Source organism: Aquarana catesbeiana, linkage group LG06 (genome assembly GCF_042186555.1).
Source record: "Aquarana catesbeiana isolate 2022-GZ linkage group LG06, ASM4218655v1, whole genome shotgun sequence".
NCBI classification, from domain to species: domain Eukaryota; kingdom Metazoa; phylum Chordata; class Amphibia; order Anura; family Ranidae; genus Aquarana; species Aquarana catesbeiana.
In genome coordinates, this window is record NC_133329.1 from 95,978,698 (window position 1) to 96,003,554 (window position 24,857).

Below are 24,857 nucleotides of genomic sequence, written 5' to 3' on the forward strand. Positions count from 1 at the left end.
TGGCTCCTGCCCCCCCTAGATGTGGTCCCTGTCCTGGCTCCTGTCCCTGCTAGATGTGGTCCCTGTCCTGGCTCCTGTCTCCTCTAGATGTGGTCCCTGTCCTGGCTCCTGTCCCCCCTAGATGTGGTCCCTGTCCTGGCTCTTGTCCCCCCCCATGTGGTCCCTGTCCTGGCTCCTGTCCCCCAGATGTGGTCCCTGTCCTGGATTCTGACCCCCCCCCAGATGTGGTCCCTGTCCTGTATCCTGATCCCCCCAGATGTGGTCCCTGTCCTGGCTCTTGACCCCCCATAGATGTGGTCCCTGTCCTGGCTCCTGACCCCCCCCAGATGTGGTCCCTATTCTGGCTCCTGTCCCCCCCAGATGTGGTCCCTGTCCTGGCTCCTGCCCCCCCAGATGTGGTCCCTGTCCTGGCTCCTGTCCCCCAGATGTGGTCCCTGTCCTGGCTCCTGACCCCCCAGATGTGGTCCCTATCCTGGCTCTTGTGCCCCCCAGATGTGGCTCCTGTGTCCCCCTAGATGTGGTCCCTGTCCTGGCTCCTGTCCCCCCAGATGTGGTTTCTATCCTGGCTCCTGTCCTCCCAGATGTGGTCCCTATCCTGGCTCCTGTGCCCCCCAGATGTGGCTTCTGTGCCCCCCTAGATGTGGTCCTTGTCCCGGCTCCTGACCCCCTAGATGTGGCCCCCATCCTGGCGCCTGTCCCCTCTAGATGTGGTACCTGTCCTGGCTCCTGTCCCCCCAGATGTGGTCCCTGTCCTGGCTCCTGACCCCCCCAGATGTGGTCCCTGTCCTGGCTCCTGACCCCCCCAGATGTGGTTATTGTCCTGGCTCCTGACCCCCCGTAGATGTGGTCCCTGTCCTGGCTCCTCACCCCCCCAGATGTGGTCCCTATCCTGACTCCCAATCCCTCCCAGATGTGGTCCCTATCCTGGCTCCTGCCCCCCCCCCCGATGTGGCCCCTGTCCTGGCTCCTGTCCCCCCCAGATGTGGTCCCTGTCCTGGCTCCTGTGCCCCCCAGATGTGGCTCCAGTGTCCCCCTAGATGTGGTCCCTGCCCTGGCTCCTGTCCCCCAGATGTGGACCCTGTCCTGGCTCCTGACCCCCCAGATGTTGTCCCTATCCTGGCTCCTGTGCCCCCCTAGATGTGGTCCTTGTCCTGGCTCCTGTGCCCCCTAGATGTGGCTCCTGTCCCCTCTAGATGTGGTCCCTGTCCTGGCTCCTGACCCCCCAGATGTTGTCCCTATCCTGGCTCCTGTGCCCCCCTAGATGTGGTCCTTGTCCTGGCTCCTGTGTCCCCCTGATGTGGCTCCTGTCCCCCCTAGATGTGGTCCCTGTCCAGGCTCCTGTCCCCCGGTGTGGGAGATTCCAGTCTGTATCGGAGGGAGGTGCCAGAGCAGCATCTTTGTGGCTTTTCCTTGTTTGCGAGTGAGAGAGGAGAGGAGGAGGGGGAGGAGCCGCACACTGAGCTCCGATCTGTCCGAGGAGAGTAGAGGAGTCCCCGCTCTGTGCCCCGCTATGCCCGCCGTCCTCCACTGACTGCCCGCCGCCCGTCACCCACCATGTCCCAAGAGCGCCCCGAGCCCCGGCTCTGCCTCATCCTGAAGGGGGAGCAAGGCTATGGATTCCACCTACATGGCGAGAAGAACAAGAGCGGCCAATACATCCGCAAGGTGGAGCCCGGATCACCCGCCGAGCTGGCCGGACTGCGAGCCGGAGACCGAGTGCTGCAAGTCAACGGGGCCAACGTGGAGAAAGAGACCCACCACCAGGTAAGTGCTCACAACTACCTACTGTACTAACCACCGCACTACCCACCACCAGGCAAGTACTCAGGACTACCTACTGTACTAACCACCGCACTACCCACCACCAGGCAAGTGCTCACGACTACCTACTGTCTGTACTACCTACTTTACTAATACCGCACTACCCACCACCAGGTAAGTACTCATGACTACCTACTGTCTGTACTACCTACTTTACTAATACTGCACTACCTGCCACCAGGTAAGTGCTCAGGACTACCTACTGTACTAACCACCGCACTACCCACCACCAGGTAAGTACTCAGGACTACCTACCGCTCTATACTACCCACCACCAAGTAACACCACTATCCACTGCACTACCCTCTACTCTGTACTACCCACCACCAGGTAACTACAGGACTACCTACTGCTCTATACTACTTACCGCACTACCCACCACCAGGTAACAGGACTGCCCACTGTACTATCCACTTTACTAACTATCACAATACCCACCACCAGGTAACGACAGGACTACTTACCGCTCTATACTACTTACCGCACTACCCACCACCAGGTAAGTACTCAGGACTACCTACCGCTCTATACTACCCACCACCAAGTAACACCACTATCCACTGCACTACCCTCTACTCTGTACTACCCACCACCAGGTAACTACAGGACTACCTACTGCTCTATACTACTTACCGCACTACCCACCACCAGGTAACAGGACTGCCCACTGTACTATCCACTTTACTAACTATCACAATACCCACCACCAGGTAACGACAGGACTACTTACCGCTCTATACTACTTACCGCACTACCCACCACCAGGTAACTACATGACTACCCACCACACCACTCTATACTACCCACTACTCCGTACTACCTACTGTGCTACCCAGCACTAGATAACACCATTACCCACTATACTACCTACTGTACTACCCACCACCAGGTAACATGACTACCTACCACACCACCCATCACTCTACCCACTGCTCTGTACTACCCACCACCAGGTAACACGACTACCCACTGCTCTAACCTCTACACTACCCACTACTCTATACTACCCACCACCAGGTTACGTGACTACCCACTTTACTACCCACTACTTTGTACTACCCACTACGCTACGCTACTCATCACTCTACCCACTATTCTATACTACCCACCTCCAGGTAACAACACTGCCCACCACACTACCTTCTACTCTATACTACCTACTCACTCACTGCTGTACCTACTACTCTACACTACTCACTACTCCACCCACTGCTCTACACTACCCCCCACCTGGTAACACCACTGTCCACTGCACTACTCGATGTTATATACTACCCACTGCTTTACTCACTACTCTATACTACCCACTGCTCTACTTACTACTCTACCCACTGCTCCACACCACCCCCCATCAGGTAACATGACTACCTACTGAGCTACCAGCTATTCTACCCACTACTCAGTACTACCCACCATCAGGTAACACCACTACCCACTGCTCTGTACTACTCAGCACCATGTAACACCACTGCCCACCACACTACCCACTCCTCTACCCACTACTCTATACTACCCACTGCTCTACCCACTACTCTATACTACCCATTGCTCTACACTACTCACCACCAGGTAGCACCACTGCCCACCACACTACCAACTACTCTACCCACTACTCTATACTACCCACTGCACTACCCATCACTCTACCACCCACCACCAGGTACCATGACTACCCACTGTTTTACTCACTGTTGTATACTACCCACTGCTCTACTCACTACTCTATCTACTACTCTATACTACCCACTACTCTACCCTCTGCTCTGTACTACCCACCACCAGGTAACATCACTGCCCACCACACTACCAACTGCTATACAAACTACTCTATTCTACTCACTGTGCTACCCATCACTCTATCCACTGCTCTGTACTATTCACCACTAGGTAACACCACTGCCCACTGCACTATACTACTCACCACTACCAGGCAACACCACTAACCTGTACTCTACCCACTGCGCTTCCCATCACTCTACCCCCTGCTCTATACTACCCACCACCAGGTAACAAGACTAACCTCTACTCTACCCACTGCACTATACTACCCACTGTGCTACCCATCACTCTACCCACTGCTCTGTAGTACCCACCACCAGGTAACACCACTACCCACCACACTACCAACTACTCTACCCACTACACTATCCTACCCACTCACTGCCCTACCCATCACTCTACCCACTGCGCTCTACTATCCACCACTAGGTAACACCATTAACCTGTACTCTACCCATTGCACTACCCATCACTCTACCCACTGCTCTATACTTTTCACCACTATGCAACACCACTGCCCACTGCACTATACCACTCACCACCACCAGGTAACACCACTAACCTGTACTCTATCCACTACCCTGTACTACCTACCACCACCAGGACTACCTGCTGCTCTATACTACCTACCTTCAGGTAACAAGACTACCCACTGCTCACCACTATGTAACAGGGCTACCCACTGCTCTACACTACTCACCACCAGGTAACACCACTGCCCACTACACTACCCACTGCTCTGCCTACTACTCTATACTACTCACCACCAGGTAACCATCATTCTTACTCATTACTGTATTCCCATCACCAGGGAACATCACTACCCATTATCTAATCCTCTGTATACCTATTACCACCAGGTCACATTACAACCCCTTACTCTTTACTGCCCATCACAACTACCAACCTCCATAGTCTGATAATAAATAGTGGTGTATATATGACACTTTATACATTTAAGAGTTTAAACCAAAACATTCACTGCAGGAGAATCTTCCAGGTGTGTAAGTTTTAAATGACAGTGATTGATTCATCACCAGAGAATGTTTGATGAAAGTCTCACTCACTGCTCAATGATTACCCCCCTTAGTACTAACTTATTCGACATCCACCATGTAATATTCAATGCCAAGTAACTTCTCTACCCTGTACTGCATACTGTCCTATCACCACATTACAGATCCTCTCTGTAGTATATACTGTCCTATCACCACATTACTGATTCTCTCTGTAGTATATACTGTCCTATCACCACATTACTGATCCTCTGTGTAGAATATACTGTCCTATCACCACATTACTGATCCTCTCTGTAGTATATACTGTCCTATCACCACATTACTGATCCTCTCTGTAGTATATACTGTCCTATCACCACATTACTGATCCTCTGTGTAGAATATACTGTCCTATCACCACATTACTGATCCTCTCTGTAGTATATACTGTCCTATCACCACATTACAGATCCTCTGTGTAGTATATACTGTCCTATCACCACATTACAGATCCTCTCTGTAGTATATACTGTCCTATCACCACATTACAGATCCTCTGTGTAGTATATACTGTCCTATCACCACATTACTGACCCTCTCTGTAGTATATACTGTCCTATCACCACATTACTGATCCTCTCTGTAGTATATACTGTCCTATCACCACATTACTGATCCTCACTGTAGTATATACTGTCCTATCACCACATTACTGATTCTCTCTGTAGTATATACTGTCCTATCACCACATTACAGATCCTCTGTGTAGTATATACTGTCCTATCACCACATTACAGATCCTCTCTGTAGTATATACTGTCCTATCACCACATTACTGATCCTCTCTGTAGTATATACTGTCCTATCACCACATTACTGATCCTCTCTGTAGTATATACTGTCCTATCACCACATTACTGATCCTCTCTGTAGTATATACTGTCCTATCACCACATTACAGATCCTCTCTGTAGTATATACTGTCCTATCACCACATTACAGATCCTCTCTGTAGTATATACTGTCCTATCACCACATTACTGACCCTCTCTGTAGTATATACTGTCCTATCACCACATTACTACCACAAAATTACAGATCCTCTCTGTAGTATATACTGTCCTATCACCACATTACTGATCCTCACTGTAGTATATACTGTCCTATCACCACATTACAGATCCTCTGTGTAGTATATACTGTCCTATCACCACATTACTTATCCTCTCTGTAGTATATACTGTCCTATCACCACATTACAGATCCTCTCTGTAGTATATACTGTCCTATCACCACATTACTGACCCTCTCTGTAGTATATACTGTCCTATCACCACATTACTACCACAAAATTACAGATCCTCTCTGTAGTATATACTGTCCTATCACCACATTACTGATCCTCACTGTAGTATATACTGTCCTATCACCACATTACAGATCCTCTGTGTAGTATATACTGTCCTATCACCACATTACTTATCCTCTCTGTAGTATATACTGTCCTATCACCACATTACAGATCCTCTCTGTAGTATATACTGTCCTATCACCAAATTACTGATCCTCACTGTAGTATATACTGTCCTATCACCACATTACAGATCCTCTGTGTAGTATATACTGTCCTATCACCACATTACAGATCCTCTGTGTAGTATATACTGTCCTATCACCACATTACTGACCCTCTCTGTAGTATATACTGTCCTATCACCACATTACTGATCCTCTCTGTAGTATATACTGTCCTATCACCACATTACTGATCCTCTCTGTAGTATATACTGTCCTATCACCACATTACTGACCCTCTCTGTAGTATATACTGTCCTATCGCCACATTACAGATCCTCTCTGTAGTATATACTGTCCTATCGCCACATTACAGATCCTCTCTGTAGTATATACTGTCCTATCGCCACATTACAGATCCTCTCTGTAGTATATACTGTCCTATCGCCACATTACAGATCCTCTCTGTAGTATATACTGTCCTATCACCAAATCCTGATCCTCTCTACATACAGTACTGTCATATACTCTGGACAGGCTAAGTAACTTATCACACACTCACTGCCAGGTAACTCAGCTCCTCACACTGTGCTCCCCATTCTGAATACTCAGCAATGCACCTCCAGGTACCTGAACCTCTCTATCCCTGGTGCCCAGCCTGGGCCCCTTTGGCACTTTGGGGCCCTGCATACAATATTCTGTGTTTTAGTGCTTACCCAAGACAGAGAAAAAAAATATTCTTTCTTATGTTTTCTGTACTGTCCTTCCCTTTTCATGTTTTCAGCTGTTTGTAATGGATCATTGTCAGAGAATTGTACTATATATGTGTCAGATGGTGTGATAATCATGAAGTGGGCTGTATAGAGCACGGATGTGGAAACATTGATTTGTAAAGGAGATGTATTTAGCAGTGATCTCTAGAAGTCTCTTGTACTGTCTGCAGATAATGACTGTTTCCTAAAGCATGTCCCCAGTCCCCAACATCTCCTATAGCATGGCTCCAGTCTCCAACATCTCCTATAGCATGTCCCCAGTCTCCAACATCTCCTATAGCATGGCTCCAGTCTTCAACATCTCCTATAGCATGGACCTGGCTCCAACATCTCCTATAGCATGGCCCCAGTCTCCAACATCTCCTATAGCATGGCCCCAGTCTCCAACATCTCCTATAGCATGGCCCCAGTCTCCAACATCTCCTATAGCATGGCCCCAGTCTCCAACATCTCCTATAGCATGGCCCCAGTCTCCAACATCTCCTATAACATGGCCCCAGTCTTCAACATCTCCTATAGCATGGCCCCAGTCTTCAACATCTCCTATAGCATGGCCCCAGTCTCCAACATCTCCTATAGCATGGCCCCAGTCTCCAACATCTCCTATAGCATGTCCCCAGTCTCCAACATCTCCAATAGCATGTTCACAGTTTCGTTGAATGTCATGTTAGCATGTTCACAGTCTCTTGACCATCTCCTTTGGATGTTTACAGTCTGTGGCCATCTCTTGTAAAATGCCATAGTCTGTGACCATCTGTAGTATGTTCACAGTCTCTGATTATCTCTTGTAGCATGTTCATAGTCTCTAACCATCTCTTGTAGCATAGCGTAGTCTCTAATAATCTCCCTGTGTCACAGAGCTGAATTGTCCGGGTGGCCGCAGTAACAATGTCCCGCCTCCTGTGATAGACTGCACACGGATCCAATGCCCACACATTGAATCAGTGTGATGTATCACAGGAGGCGGGACATTGTTACTGCAGCCGCCCAGCCCGGGAAATTCAAATCCAGCTCCGTGACACAGCGGGAGATCGCCGCTCTGATATGGGCACTGGGGAGGCTGCATTGGGGAGGCTGCATTTGATGGGCACTGGTGAGGCTGCATTGATCTCTTGTATCACGTCTGCAGTCTCTGACCATCTCCTGTATCATGTCTGTAGTCTCTGACCATCTCCTGTATCATGTCTGCAGTCTCTGACCATCTCTTGTATCATGTCTGCAGTCTCTGACCATCTCCTGTATCATGTCTGCAGTCTCTGACCATCTTCTGTATCATGTCTGCAGTCTCTGACCATCTCTTGTATCATGTCTGCAGTCTCTGACCATCTCCTGTATCATGTCTACAGTCTCTGACCATCTCCTGTATCATGTCTGCAGTCTCTGACCATCTCTTGTATCATGTCTGCAGTCTCTGACCATCTCGTGTATCATGTCTGCAGTCTCTGACCATCTCCTGTATCATGTCTGCAGTCTCAGACCATCTCTTGTATCATGTCTGCAGTCTCTGACCATCTCCAGCATCATGTCTGCAGTCTCTGACCATCTCCTGTATCATGTCTGCTAGGTGCACCGAATGTAAATTTTGTTACTACTATTAGCAGTGTGTTTAAGTTTAAGTAGGAGATTGCAGACATGATACAAGAGATGGTCAGAGACTAAAGGACATGATACAAGAGATGGTTGGAGACTGCAGACATAATACAAGGGATGGTCAGAGACTGAGGACATGATACAAGTGATGGTCAGAGACTGCAGACATGATACAAGAGATGGTCAGAGACTGAGGACATGATACAAGAGATGGTTAGAGACTGAGGACATGATACAGGAGATGGTCAGAGACTGCAGACATGATACAAGAGATGGTTAGAGACTGCAGACATAAAGGCAAATAGACTGTGCACTTTACAAAATGCAGTTGCACTATGCATGTGCAGTTGCTCCAGAGCTTAGTAAGGCCCCTTTCACACTTGTGCGACTTGTCCTGCGACTTGGGACTGCAAAGTCGCATGACAAGTCGTACACCATGATTTCCAATGAGTACCGTTCATATCTGTGCAATTTCAAGTCGCACCAACTTCAAAGTAGTCCCTGAATTAATTTGGTCCGACTTTGATGCAAGGTCCATAGACCTCAAGTTTACAGAAATTGCGGCAAAATCATGTCAAAATCGTGTGACATTCAAGTCGTAGCATTGTGAAAGGGGCCTAAATGAGTTGAAGCTTCACCTTGCAAATAATACTCAATCACGTGCAAGGATAATAAATAAAAAACAACATTTTTGCTTGCACATGATTGGATGATGGAAGTCATCAGAGCTTCTGCTTATTTACTAAGCTTTGAAGCAACCGCACTTTGCAGAGTGCACAGTCTATTTGCCTTTAGTAAATCAACCCCTATGTGTTTACTGAAACCATCAAGTGACTAAGTGACTCTATAGTATATACCATCACTGTGTGTATACATTCGCTCCCAGATAACTGTGTATATACTCTGTAGAATATTCTGTCAATTGATGCATTTACCAGCCAGTAAGTGAGCTACTGTCAAAGCATGCACTAAATGTGGTTATAGTGGTGGTGGTTAAAATATATTTTAATGAACTAAAAAGAAAAACACCACTTTTTTTGTATAATATGAAAGATAATGTTATGCCAAGTAAATAGATACCTAACATGTCACACATAAAAATTGTGCACACTCGTGGAGTGGCGATAAACTGCGATACTGAAAAATCTCCATAGCCGATACTTTAAACGCCTTTAGAGTTGACTTGTTTAGAGTTAGACTGGGTCTAGTGCTAAAATCATTGGTCTTGTTCTAAACTTACGTATGCGTTCGCTTCCGTGCGCGAGCTTTAATTTTTTTTTTCTTATTTCATTTTTTTTTTTACACTGTGCCTTTATTTTTATTTTGATCACTTTTATTCCTATTACAAGGAATGTAATATAAATAAGGATGACAGGTCTTCTTTATAAGGAGAGATCTGGGGTCAAAAAGACCCCAAATCTCTCCTTTACTTTTAAAAGCAAAAGATCAACAAAAAAAAAAAAAAACTTTTTTTGATCTTTTGCTTAAAAAAAATTGTTTACTTCCACCCTGGACCAAAAATCATGACATCCATCCTGCCCTCCAAGGCCATAAAAGCGATCAAAGACAATCTAGTCTAGATAATCTAGTCTTTTATCGCCACTGTGACCAGCTGGCTGCATTATTGCATCGTTTTGAGGGCAAGCCGGTGGAAATGGTAAGCCCGAGAAACCCCAGGCTGCAAAAAACAATCCATGGGTTATGGCTGATATCTTCATCCATTATCCTGGTAAACCATTTGCAAACCGCAACATATCTATACGTATTGCGGTCGGCAAGTGGTTAATTAGAGGTGTAACAGCTTATATACAATGTATGGTTTGTAAGCACCTGACCATGAATAAAATCAAGAAACACCGCGCTTGCTCTGTCAAAGCAGCTCACACACAAAAAGGAAATTTGTAAGGAATATGGATATAAATAGTGTAGCGCTAATATTGAACAGAATCTCAAAAAGCATAATATCCAACTATGACCACCATAGATCTAACAAGTACTACCATAAAGGTTTCAGATGAATGTATATTCACCTCTAAGGAAATCTAAAAACCAATAAAAGCTCAGATTCCAATGGTGATGTCTGTACATTCCATAGCTAAATCAAATGGGACAGTAGGTAGAAAAACAACAAAGAGAATATATATATGGCCATTTGATTCATAACTCTATATATTCTAAATGGTACTGGAAAGAGTCTCTATAAGTGTCTAATTTATATAGAAGCTGTAGAAGTCCAAAATGGGTGATGATATCCCCACGTCACATAGAATAAAAAGAGATGGTAGACACTGATGGAGGCTTACCGGAACCGTTGGACTCACAGAGATATATATCCCTTGAGTCAGAAAAGCTTGTGTTGCCACCGGGCAATGTAGTGAGATGTCACGCTAGACCAATACGGAATCCGGATGCTGTGTCCAAAGCTCCTATCAGACTTCTTCCGTGCTTGACCAAATTTCGTAGTGGCTCATAGAAAGTAAAAAAGGGGGCCACATAGTGTAATACCGTTTAAAAGAAATAAAATTTATTGTGGTAGAAAACTTACATGTTCCATGATAAAAAAAGCGCTTGAATTAAAATTAATGGCAGGCAGTGGAGTCTCCCGACGCGTTTCGTCTCATTAGACTTCCTCTGGGGTACTCTACCACCGCTGCCATACTTACTTATATACCCACCAAGACCCCCTTTGATGAGAATCCGGCATGTGCCCCTTGTTTACTCGCACTTCCGGGTGTCGCCAAAATGGCGGCCCCGCGTGCGTTCCAAGCCTCTTTCTGATGGCTTCTATGCGTTCCAATCATCTCTTGTGGGGAAATGGGGAACCAAAATGTCAATTTGTTGTTAAAATATTAAATCATATGAACAATAAATGCCGCCGGTGCTGGAAAAAAGTAGGAAATAGTACTCTATTATGGAGAAAGACAACCGGATCACCATCCGGAAGTGGTTAAAGCCGGATGCCCACTCGTCATGACACGTTCGAACTCTGCTTCCGCCCATATGAAGCGCAAGCTAGACGGCCATTCGCCGTATGCGTGTCACGCCTCAGTGTGGCGGACGGCGTGGCGCGATGTCGTCATTGACAGTCCGCTCCTCAACGCATGCGTACCACGTCTCAATATGACGGAGAACGCAATGTCGTCATTGGCGGTACCCTTTAACAACACGCGTACCATTTGTATAGTGGTGTTCTATTTATAGAACACATAATATGTATTTAAGGTGATAACAAAAAGTTCGTGTTAAATCAAAAAAAAGGGTTTTTTTGCTATAGGACTAATCCTAATCTAGCATAAAGGTGTGGCTATCGAAATAAAAGTGCAAAAAGAAAAAGAAAGAATTTGATAATGAAATCATACACTAACAAATGGTAATGTGTCAACATTATCCAAAACAGATGTATACGATATACCTAAATGTGTACACTACGTTGAAATATCAATAACATCAGCCCCGTGGATGCGATTGATATGTGCGATGTGAATTAAGAGAAGTGGGCTGAGATTTTCAAACAATGGAATGATGTTATACATAAAACATCTCCCCGACTCTTGTTTAATTTAATTTATAGGTCATAAATAAGGGTGTGTGAATGAGCCATGTGCAATGTGAACTAAGGGAGGGATTTGGGGCCAATGGACTAATGTTAAATATGCAACCATCTCCCAGATTTATAAGTCTTACATATGTGAATGTAGCAATCCTGTAAATTGTGAGAACACAGAAAAAAAGGGGGGGGGGGAGGGTTATAGGCCCAGGACGGATTCTCAGTAGGGGGTCCATATTACACAATTAATTACACCCAAGAATTATAAAATATATATCCAAAAAGAATATATTTCGTGTGAATTATACACCCAAAAGTATTTGTACATAAATGTAGATAATCGTACGTGTAGTATATGATCATCAACTCACACGTATTAACAAACCTTGAAGTTAATTAATATTTCAAAAAATAAATAGAATATAAGCCATTCCCTATCATCTAGAATATAATCTAATTGGAGCTTCCCTATCCTCTAAAATATAATCTAATTGGAACTTCATTGTGACTGGCCTTGCATCCAGAGCTAGATATAGTCGTGTTCATTCTACGACTCATTGATAAAGGCGTTGATGTCTAGATCCACATTCATACCCCTTGGGTGTAAAGACTGTAACTCATGGATCCAGAACGTTTCCAAACGAGAAACGCCTCTAGTTAACGCCCCACCTCTCCATGGGGGGGTATATTTTTCGATTATCATAAATAGTGAGCCGGTGGGGTCACTATTATGAACCTCTTTATAGTGTCTCGGGACACTATGTTTTGAGTCTCGACTTTTGATGAGGCTGATGTGTTCACTCACTCTTTTCGTAAAGGTCCTAGTTGTGCGACCTACATATTGTTTGCCACATGGGCAAACAATTAAGTACACGACATATCTAGTGTTGCATGTGCAAAAAGGTTTAACAGTATACCTCTTCCCTGTGGTTGTCGACACAAATTCAGTTAATTTTCTTTTTATTGGTATGTTGTGTCGACACACAACACACTTTTTGCAGGGGTAAAACCCCGTCCAGTCGTGAAAAAAAGAAGGACGTGATGGAGGATTAATAATGTTGGGTGCTACTCGTCCCTGTAGGGATGGTGCTCCTCTAAAGATAATCCTGGCTTGTTCTGGCAATATTTTTCCCAAGACATTGTCCTGTTTCAGTACTCCCCAATGTTTTCTTATAATACTCTTGAGTTGTTTATGTTGTATTGAGTATGTAGTTGACAATGCCCATTTATAAGTGGTATCTGGGTCTCTTTCGTGTTTAGTTAATAGAAGAGTGTTTCTATCTATGTTGGTCACTCTCCGAAGCTCGGTATCAAGATCTACTTGGTTGTACCCTTTATCTAAGAATCTCTGTTTTAAGACTTCAGCTTGTGAGATAAACGTATCCACATCAGTACAATTCCTACGAAGCCTTAAAAATTGGCTCCGAGGCACTGCGTTGAGCCAGGAGCTGTGATGACAACTGTCTCTGGGGATAAAACTGTTCCGGTCTGTTGACTTAAAGTAGGTATTAAACTTAAATTGACCGTCTACAATTTTGATCTCTAGATCTAAAAAATGTATCCCCGTTTTGCTGGCTTCATAGGTAAGGGAGATCCCTCTGTTATTCGCATTCAGATCCTCAAAAAAGTTGGCTAGAGTTTCAAAGGTGCCACTCCATAGGAGGAGGATGTCGTCTATATATCTTGCCCACAACACCAATGATGTGGTGTGGTGGGCATAGACGACATCCTCCTCCCACTTGGCCATAAAGAGGTTCGCAAGGCTTGGAGCAAACTTTGCTCCCATGGCTACACCGTGTTGTTGAAGATAGTAGCGGTGATTAAACCAAAAGTAGTTGTGTTCCGTTGCGAACTCTAGGAGTTCTATCACATAATCACTCTGAAAAGATGCTAGGGATTGTTCTTGGTTTAAAAAATGCCTAACTGCTTCTATACCTCTTTGATGTGGTATGCATGTATACAGAGATGCTACATCTGCTGTAGCTAAGATGTAGCCATCCCGCATATTAATGCTCTCCAAAAGTTTAATTATAGAGCCCGTGTCCTTCAAAAAAGAAGGTGTTTTCTTAACTACAGGTTGCAAATAGAAGTCGATGTATTTACCGATCCGTGAAGTTATGGAATTAATGCCACTCACGATGGGTCTACCTGGAGGGCAGATCGGATTCTTGTGGATCTTTGGCAAGAAGTAAATAGTGGGAATTCTGGGTGCTTTAGGTATCATGAATGCTTTTTCTTTTTTGTTTAGGATTCCACAATTATATCCCTTATTTACCAATTTTACCAGTTGTTTTTTATATGTATTGGTGGGATTGTTGGTAAGTTCCGTATAAGTACCTGGTTCATTCAGGATCCGGTACATTTCCTCCTCGTATTTATCTTTATCTAATATCACTATACCCCCTCCTTTGTCTGCCGGGCGGACGACTATATTTTTCCGTGCGCACAAAGACTGCAACCCCTTTTTTGATATTGGGGGATGTCTCATGCGTTTCTCGGGTAATTTAGCAAGGTCTTCCAATATCAGATCTCTAAAGATCTTAACAGCAGGTGCCATGGGGACAGGGGGGGCAAACAGAGAAGGATTGGAGAGTCCAGAATGTACAGTCCCTGAAGTGGCTGCTGGATAATCAGTCCTCGTAGGGTTGGTGACAAGATATCTCTGTATGTTTATTTTGCGTATATATTTATGAACATCTATGTATGTGTGAAATTTATTCAGTTTATTTGGTGGGGCATACTTCAAACCTTTGTCTAATACTGATATTTCTCCCTGGGATAGTGGCTGGGTACTCAAATTGAATATACCTTGCCCTGCTACACTTTTTTTCTCTTTCCTCCTCTGTAATTTCCTACCTCCCCGACATTCTCTCTTTGGTCTGGACCTCGTTTTCTGGGGTAGCGGTCTTCGTGAAAACCCTGGTTGTTATAGGAGTTGGGACCATGTGTGTATGAGTAATCTCTATAGTCACCCTCTCTATCTCTAGAGCTATGTAAGTCTCTAAGAGGTGAGTACCGGTTATGGGTGGGGAGTGGAGACGGAGGATAGTGGTAATATGAATTTTCCCTATAGTTGGGATCATGCCATGTCCCTTGTCCTTCCACAGGGCGACGGGACGGCTGATCCTCATAGCCCTGGCGAGGTGGACTGTCGTATTCACGACGAAAATGAACATCTTGACGTTGATTATTACCTCTAAAGTTGCCTCTACCTCTCCGTTTGCCCCTAAAGTTACCCCTACCTCCCGAGGGTCGTCTGGGGGTTTGTGGACTGAAATGTCGTATTCTAGATTGTGATGAGTATGATACCCGTCTTTGTCTTTCCTGACTTCTAGATATTCGACCCCCATTTGAACTGGGTGGAGGGGCTCGGGCAGTTGAGGTTCCCTGTGTGTGTACTGGCAGATTGACTTCCATATCATTAATTGAGGATTCCGTGGAGGAGGCAGTCTTAAATAATTTCTGCCAGTTGAAGACATTATTTGTTTTATAGTCTCCAATATCTCTAGAGTATTTTTTCTGTTTTTTGTATTTTTGTTCTCTGTCTTCCTTCTCCAGATGATTTAGAAGATTGGAAGACAGTGAACTATATTCTTGAGAATTTTTATGTATGGATAGCTTCTCTTTTAGTTCCTTAATCTCTCTGTCCAGGGAGAGGAGTCTACTGTTTTTTTTAGAAATCAGGACATTCAGAAAATTGATACCCACATCATTAAAGTATTTGAACCATGATTCCACGTCAGTTTCGCCCTGTTGGGGTTGTACTTCCCAACGTAGACTTCTAGGTACCATCCCTTCTGAAATATATTGCTGTAAAAAGACTAGATCCCATTGAAGGTGAAGTTCGGTTGTCATGACATTCTTCAACCTCATAAATAAACCTCCTATCTCTGTCTCAATACCAGTAGCCGTAAAGACTCCCTCCGTGTTAACCTTATGAGAGGCTCGATAATCAAACACATCCATTTTGAGGGAAGGATGTTATATAAAAAATAAACAAAACAGCAACAGTGTATATTACAACACAGAAAGAGGAGCAGCAGCAGTGTATGTTCCAATATAACCACAGTGAAAACGAATAAAATCAAGAAACACCGCGCTTGCTCTGTCAAAGCAGCTCACACACAAAAAGGAAATTTGTAAGGAATATGGATATAAATAGTGTAGCGCTAATATTGAACAGAATCTCAAAAAGCATAATATCCAACTATGACCACCATAGATCTAACAAGTACTACCATAAAGGTTTCAGATGAATGTATATTCACCTCTAAGGAAATCTAAAAACCAATAAAAGCTCAGATTCCAATGGTGATGTCTGTACATTCCATAGCTAAATCAAATGGGACAGTAGGTAGAAAAACAACAAAGAGAATATATATATGGCCATTTGATTCATAACTCTATATATTCTAAATGGTACTGGAAAGAGTCTCTATAAGTGTCTAATTTATATAGAAGCTGTAGAAGTCCAAAATGGGTGATGATATCCCCACGTCACATAGAATAAAAAGAGATGGTAGACACTGATGGAGGCTTACCGGAACCGTTGGACTCACAGAGATATATATCCCTTGAGTCAGAAAAGCTTGTGTTGCCACCGGGCAATGTAGTGAGATGTCACGCTAGACCAATACGGAATCCGGATGCTGTGTCCAAAGCTCCTATCAGACTTCTTCCGTGCTTGACCAAATTTCGTAGTGGCTCATAGAAAGTAAAAAAGGGGGCCACATAGTGTAATACCGTTTAAAAGAAATAAAATTTATTGTGGTAGAAAACTTACATGTTCCATGATAAAAAAAGCGCTTGAATTAAAATTAATGGCAGGCAGTGGAGTCTCCCGACGCGTTTCGTCTCATTAGACTTCCTCTGGGGTACTCTACCACCGCTGCCATACTTACTTATATACCCACCAAGACCCCCTTTGATGAGAATCCGGCATGTGCCCCTTGTTTACTCGCACTTCTGGGTGTCGCCAAAATGGCGGCCCCGCGTGCGTTCCAAGCCTCTTTCTGATGGCTTCTATGCGTTCCAATCATCTCTTGTGGGGAAATGGGGAACCAAAATGTCAATTTGTTGTTAAAATATTAAATCATATGAACAATAAATGCCGCCGGTGCTGGAAAAAAGTAGGAAATAGTACTCTATTATGGAGAAAGACAACCGGATCACCATCCGGAAGTGGTTAAAGCCGGATGCCCACTCGTCATGACACGTTCGAACTCTGCTTCCGCCCATATGAAGCGCAAGCTAGACGGCCGTTCGCCGTATGCGTGTCACGCCTCAGTGTGGCGGACGGCGTGGCGCGATGTCGTCATTGACAGTCCGCTCCTCAACGCATGCGTACCACGTCTCAATATGACGGAGAACGCAATGTCGTCATTGGCGGTACCCTTTAACAACACGCGTACCATTTGTATAGTGGTGTTCTATTTATAGAACACATAATATGTATTTAAGGTGATAACAAAAAGTTCGTGTTAAATCAAAAAAAAGGGTTTTTTTGCTATAGGACTAATCCTAATCTAGCATAAAGGTGTGGCTATCGAAATAAAAGTGCAAAAAGAAAAAGAAAGAATTTGATAATGAAATCATACACTAACAAATGGTAATGTGTCAACATTATCCAAAACAGATGTATACGATATACCTAAATGTGTACACTACGTTGAAATATCAATAACATCAGCCCCGTGGATGCGATTGATATGTGCGATGTGAATTAAGAGAAGTGGGCTGAGATTTTCAAACAATGGAATGATGTTATACATAAAACATCTCCCCGACTCTTGTTTAATTTAATTTATAGGTCATAAATAAGGGTGTGTGAATGAGCCATGTGCAATGTGAACTAAGGGAGGGATTTGGGGCCAATGGACTAATGTTAAATATGCAACCATCTCCCAGATTTATAAGTCTTACATATGTGAATGTAGCAATCCTGTAAATTGTGAGAACACAGAAAAAAAGGGGGGGGGGGTATAGGCCCAGGACGGATTCTCAGTAGGGGGTCCATATTACACAATTAATTACACCCAAGAATTATAAAATATATATCCAAAAAGAATATATTTTGTGTGAATTATACACCCAAAAGTATTTGTACATAAATGTAGATAATCGTACGTGTAGTATATGATCATCAACTCACACGTATTAACAAACCTTGAAGTTAATTAATATTTCATAAAATAAATAGAATATAAGCCATTCCCTATCATCTAGAATATAATCTAATTGGAGCTTCCCTATCCTCTAAAATATAATCTAATTGGAACTTCATTGTGACTGGCCTTGCATCCAGAGCTAGATATAGTCGTGTTCATTCTACGACTCATTGATAAAGGCGTTGATGTCTAGATCCACATTCATACCCCTTGGGTGTAAAGACTGTAACTCATGGATCCAGAACGTTTCCAAACGAGAAACGCCTCTAGTTAACGCCCCACCTCTCCATGGGGGGGTATATTTTTCGATTATCATAAATAGTGAGCCGGTGGGGTCACTATTATGAACCTCTTTATAGTGTCTCGGGACACTATGTTTTGAGTCTCGACTTTTGATGAGGCTGATGTGTTCACTCACTCTTTTCGTAAAGGTCCTAGTTGTGCGACCTACATATTGTTTGCCACATGGGCAAACAATTAAGTACACGACATATCTAGTGTTGCATGTGCAAAAAGGTTTAACAGTATACCTCTTCCCTGTGGTTGTCGACACAAATTCAGTTAATTTTCTTTTTATTGGTATGTTGTGTCGACACACAACACACTTTTTGCAGGGGTAAAACCCCGTCCAGTCGTGAAAAAAAGAAGGACGTGATGGAGGATTAATAATGTTGGGTGCTACTCGTCCCTGTAGGGATGGTGCTCCTCTAAAGATAATCCTGGCTTGTTCTGGCAATATTTTTCCCAAGACATTGTCCTGTTTCAGTACTCCCCAATGTTTTCTTATAATACTCTTGAGTTGTTTATGTTGTATTGAGTATGTAGTTGACAATGCCCATTTATAAGTGGTATCTGGGTCTCTTTCGTGTTTAGTTAATAGAAGAGTGTTTCTATCTATGTTGGTCACTCTCCGAAGCTCGGTATCAAGATCTACTTGGTTGTACCCTTTATCTAAGAATCTCTGTTTTAAGACTTCAGCTTGTGAGATAAACGTATCCACATCAGTACAATTCCTACGAAGCCTTAAAAATTGGCTCCGAGGCACTGCTTTGAGCCAGGAGCTGTGATGACAACTGTCTCTGGGGATAAAACTGTTCCGGTCTGTTGACTTAAAGTAGGTATTAAACTTAAATTGACCGTCTACAATTTTGATCTCTAGATCTAAAAAATGTATCCCCGTTTTGCTGGCTTCATAGGTAAGGGAGATCCCTCTGTTATTCGCATTCAGATCCTCAAAAAAGTTGGCTAGAGTTTCAAAGGTGCCACTCCATAGGAGGAGGATGTCGTCTATATATCTTGCCCACAACACCAATGATGTGGTGTGGTGGGCATAGACGACATCCTCCTCCCACTTGGCCATAAAGAGGTTCGCAAGGCTTGGAGCAAACTTTGCTCCCATGGCTACACCGCGTTGTTGAAGATAGTAGCGGTGATTAAACCAAAAGTAGTTGTGTTCCGTTGCGAACTCTAGGAGTTCTATCACATAATCACTCTGAAAAGATGCTAGGGATTGTTCTTGGTTTAAAAAATGCCTAACTGCTTCTATACCTCTTTGATGTGGTATGCATGTATACAGAGATGCTACATCTGCTGTAGCTAAGATGTAGCCATCCCGCATATTAATGCTCTCCAAAAGTTTAATTGTAGAGCCCGTGTCCTTCAAAAAAGAAGGTGTTTTCTTAACTACAGGTTGCAAATAGAAGTCGATGTATTTACCGATCCGTGAAGTTATGGAATTAATGCCACTCACGATGGGTCTACCTGGAGGGCAGATCGGATTCTTGTGGATCTTTGGCAAGAAGTAAATAGTGGGAATTCTGGGTGCTTTAGGTATCATGAATGCTTTTTCTTTTTTGTTTAGGATTCCACAATTATATCCCTTATTTACCAATTTTACCAGTTGTTTTTTATATGTATTGGTGGGATTGTTGGTAAGTTCCATATAAGTACCTGGTTCATTCAGGATCCGGTACATTTCCTCCTCGTATTTATCTTTATCTAATATCACTATACCCCCTCCTTTGTCTGCCGGGCGGACGACTATATTTTTCCGTGCGCACAAAGACTGCAACCCCTTTTTTGATATTGGGGGATGTCTCATGCGTTTCTCGGGTAATTTAGCAAGGTCTTCCAATATCAGATCTCTAAAGATCTTAACAGCAGGTGCCATGGGGACAGGGGGGGCAAACAGAGAAGGATTGGAGAGTCCAGAATGTACAGTCCCTGAAGTGGCTGCTGGATAATCAGTCCTCGTAGGGTTGGTGACAAGATATCTCTGTATGTTTATTTTGCGTATATATTTATGAACATCTATGTATGTGTGAAATTTATTCAGTTTATTTGGTGGGGCATACTTCAAACCTTTGTCTAATACTGATATTTCTCCCTGGGATAGTGGCTGGGTACTCAAATTGAATATACCTTGCCCTGCTACACTTTTTTTCTCTTTCCTCCTCTGTAATTTCCTACCTCCCCGACATCCTCTCTTTGGTCTGGACCTCGTTTTCTGGGGTAGCGGTCTTCGTGAAAACCCTGGTTGTTATAGGAGTTGGGACCATGTGTGTATGATTAATCTCTATAGTCACCCTCTCTATCTCTAGAGCTATGTAAGTCTCTAAGAGGTGAGTACCGGTTATGGGTGGGGAGTGGAGATGGAGGATAGTGGTAATATGAATTTTCCCTATAGTTGGGATCATGCCATGTCCCTTGTCCTTCCACGGGGCGACGGGACGGCTGATCCTCATAGCCCTGGCGAGGTGGACTGTCGTATTCACGACGAAAATGAACATCTTGACGTTGATTATTACCTCTAAAGTTGCCTCTACCTCTCCGTTTGCCCCTAAAGTTACCCCTACCTCCCGAGGGTCGTCTGGGGGTTTGTGGACTGAAATGTCGTATTCTAGATTGTGATGAGTATGATACCCGTCTTTGTCTTTCCTGACTTCTAGATATTCGACCCCCATTTGAACTGGGTGGAGGGGCTCGGGCAGTTGAGGTTCCCTGTGTGTGTACTGGCAGATTGACTTCCATATCATTAATTGAGGATTCCGTGGAGGAGGCAGTCTTAAATAATTTCTGCCAGTTGAAGACATTATTTGTTTTATAGTCTCCAATATCTCTAGAGTATTTTTTCTGTTTTTTGTATTTTTGTTCTCTGTCTTCCTTCTCCAGATGATTTAGAAGATTGGAAGACAGTGAACTATATTCTTGAGAATTTTTATGTATGGATAGCTTCTCTTTTAGTTCCTTAATCTCTCTGTCCAGGGAGAGGAGTCTACTGTTTTTTTTAGAAATCAGGACATTCAGAATGCACCTGACCATCACACCCTGTATTGGGCATCCCATTCCAAACCATGAACATTAATATGGAGTGCCCCCCCCCATTTGGGCCCATTCAGCCAAAAGGGCATTTGGTACTGATGTTAGATGGGAAGACCTGGCTCACAATTGTCTTTCTGGTTGAGCCCAGATTGGATGTTCAGTAGTGTTGAGGTCTGGGATCTGTGGAGGCCACTCAAGTTCCTCCATGCCAAACCCACCAAACCATGTCTTTATAGAGCTGGCTTTGTACACAGTCATGCCGGAACAGATCATAAAAAGTTAAAGACCCTTCACTGGAAACATCTGACCTCAATAATATGAATAGATGTCCGCATACATTTGACTTTATGGTAGCTGTGATAGCCAGGTGTGTGCAATGCTATATATACCATGTAAATTCCTACAACCAAATCTACCTGCCATAAATCCTGTCATTTTCTAAGTCCCATTGTTTGCACATGTATGATTGACTTGAAATTGCACGCTCCCCAAGAGCACTATCTTGCTTCCGTGTGTCTTCTGAGCCACTAACTACTCAATATAATCAAAAGCAAAGAACATATTTACTTTCTAACAAATATTTACTTTCAAATTTATGAATCTCTGGGTTTTTTTGTTTTTTTTTTCAGTTCGTTTCCTTTTTTTTTTTGTATTTGATTAAAGCCCATCCCCAGGACAAGGTGCAGAGAAGACGTGGGTAGAGTCCAAAAAAAGCTTATACTAATTATAAAAGCTGGAGAATGGGGAAGGGAACGTGTTGCCTCCCCACAGTGTTTGTACATACTGTAAGTAATGCACTAGAAATAAAAGGTTGGAGTCTAGTTTCTTTGGACAACTGCATTTTTTAAAGATGGTCTCTGGAGATCAGGTCTTCCTCCTTACCTTTTTGTTTCCACCAAACTAGTCGTCATGTTAGTTTAACAAAAACCTTAATCAACGTAAATCCTCTTTTAATGACCTAAATCTGTGGTCATGTGATGTGCCAGGTCCCAAGTCTTACCTCTTCCTTGCTGTGGGAGGGTCCTTCTTTTGGTGCAGAGGTCCCATCCTGGGTGTCATGGTCACTTTCTATTAGCTGCTCAGGAGCGGGGTCCTCTCAGGTCCTTAAGACCACAGCAATATGATGCCGTCATGATGAGGGAACTGGTTGACTTTATCTCCGACTGCTTTGTATTACTGATCTCCACTCTCATAAGAGGGGCTAGCAAGGGACACATGACGAGGGACTTAGGTGGGTAAGAAAGAGGTTTAACGTTTTATATAAAAAAGGGTGACTGGAATAGGGTGTTCAGGTTCTACGGAAGATTCCCTCCATCTCTGATAATTGGGGGCTTTAACCACTTCAATACCAGGCACTTTGACCCCACTTCCTGTCCAGGCCAATTTTCAGCTTTCAGTGCTGTTGCACTATGAATAACAATTGCGTGGTCATGCATTGCTGTACCCAAATGAAACTTCTATCATTTTTTTGAGACAGATAGAGATTTCTTTTGGTAGTTTATAATCACTGCAGTGTTTTTTTTTTTTTTTTGCTAAACAAACTAAAAAAGGGGGAAAAGTTTGGGGAAAAAAAAAGTTTTCTTCATTTCTCTTATAAAATGTTGCAAATAAGTAATTTTTCTTCTTCACTGATGAGCACTGATGAGGTTGCACTGATGAGCACTGATGAGGTTGCACTGATGAGCACTGATGAGGCTGCACTGATGAGTACTGATGAGGTTGCAGTGATGAGGCAGCACTGATGAGGCTGCACTGATTGGCACAGGTGAGGCTGCCGTGATGATGCAGCACTGATGGGCACTGATAGATAGGACTGCACTGATAATCAGGACGCTGATGATCAGTGCCCTGAATATCAGTGTAAACATTGTGCTGACAGTTATCGGCAATCCTTTCCTTTAGGGCTGAAATAACTAATCGATTAATCGACAACTAATTGATTATGAAATTAATCGACTACTATTTTCATAATCGATTAATCGGCCCGTAACATAATGGGGTTAAAAAAAATAAAATTAGCCTTTTATAATACAAAAAGAACAAATAATCGCTACTGTAAATATTACTTTCACAGGTCTACAGTAAAAAAAGGAACCCCTTACAGTAGCGATTATCTTCTTTTTTTTGTACTACAAAGGGCTAATTTTAGTTTTTTTAACCCCATTATGTTACTAAACTTCTTAGACCTGGTTCACATCTATGTGTTTTTTGGTGCTTTTTGCAGAAACGCACTACAGTTCATTTATATGGTTTCCTATGGGACACATTCACATCTATGCTTTTTTCAGCCGCTGTGTATTTGGAAAGGGTCAGGGACTTTTTTTTAATGGAAAACGGTGCTTTTTTGGTTCAATATACTTCAATGGAGAAGCTGCAGAAAAGCATGTAATGCGTTTTTGCAGCAATTTGTGTTTGTGTTTTTTTAATCTGCCCAACAACAAATTGGCCAAAAAAATGCAAAAACACAAATCGCAGCAAAATCATGTGTGCAAAAATCAAAACGCACAGCAAAAAGCACTGCAGAAACAGATCAAAAGCAAACTGCATAGGTGTGAACCGAGCCCTATGCTGGCCACACCGATCAATTTTCAGACGAGAATATATTCAGACGAAAAATCTTTGTACATTCGCTGAATGAAAAAATGTTTGAAATTTTCACTTGTTTTTAACATTCTGTTTTTAAAATTGATGTAATTTCTGAATGAAAACCACATACACTGTCTGAAAATTCCTTTGACCAAGAAGTTTGCTATTATTTCCAAATTTTCCCGTAACTGTGGTTGAAAATGAACGTCGATTTGACCTCACTAACTATTAGAAAATCGAACGAACGTTCTTAAAATGACATTTTTTTTTTAAGGAAGACATTGTTTTTTCATTAAAAAAATTTGATCTCTGAATCTGATGTTATTTACCAGATTCACCCTTTAATAGTATATACAGCATATCTCCCCTAATAGTATATACAGTAGATCTCCTCTAATAGTATATACAGTATATCTCTTCTAATAGTATATACAGTATATCTCTTCTAATAGTATATACAGTATATATCTCTTCTAATAGTATATACAGTATATCTCTTCTAATAGTATATACAGTATATCTCTTCTAATAGTATATACAGTATATATCTCCTCTAATAGTATATACATTATATCTCTTCTAATAGTATATACAGTATATCTCTTCTAATAGTATATACAGTATATATCTCTTCTGTCTGTTATTCTCAGAGTGGATTAGATATTTTGCTCCCTAACCATATAGTTGGTTATTTATATTTACCACTGCATAGAGATATTTAAGAATAAATTGCCATTTTTTAAAACTACATATTAACTAA

The 24,857-nt window shown here is 43.0% G+C and overlaps 1 protein-coding gene across 1 annotated transcript in view; it reads left to right on the plus strand.

The window, feature by feature from the left end:
* Positions 1-1,405: 1,405 nt before the first annotated feature.
* The window catches only part of NHERF2 (NHERF family PDZ scaffold protein 2), a 200,292-nt gene continuing 176,840 nt past the window's right edge, over positions 1,406-24,857 (plus strand). The window contains exon 1 of the mRNA XM_073636467.1: positions 1,406-1,764. Coding sequence (XP_073492568.1) covers positions 1,555-1,764 — 210 coding nt within the window. The 5' untranslated portion in view covers positions 1,406-1,554. The remainder of the gene's footprint in view (positions 1,765-24,857) is intronic.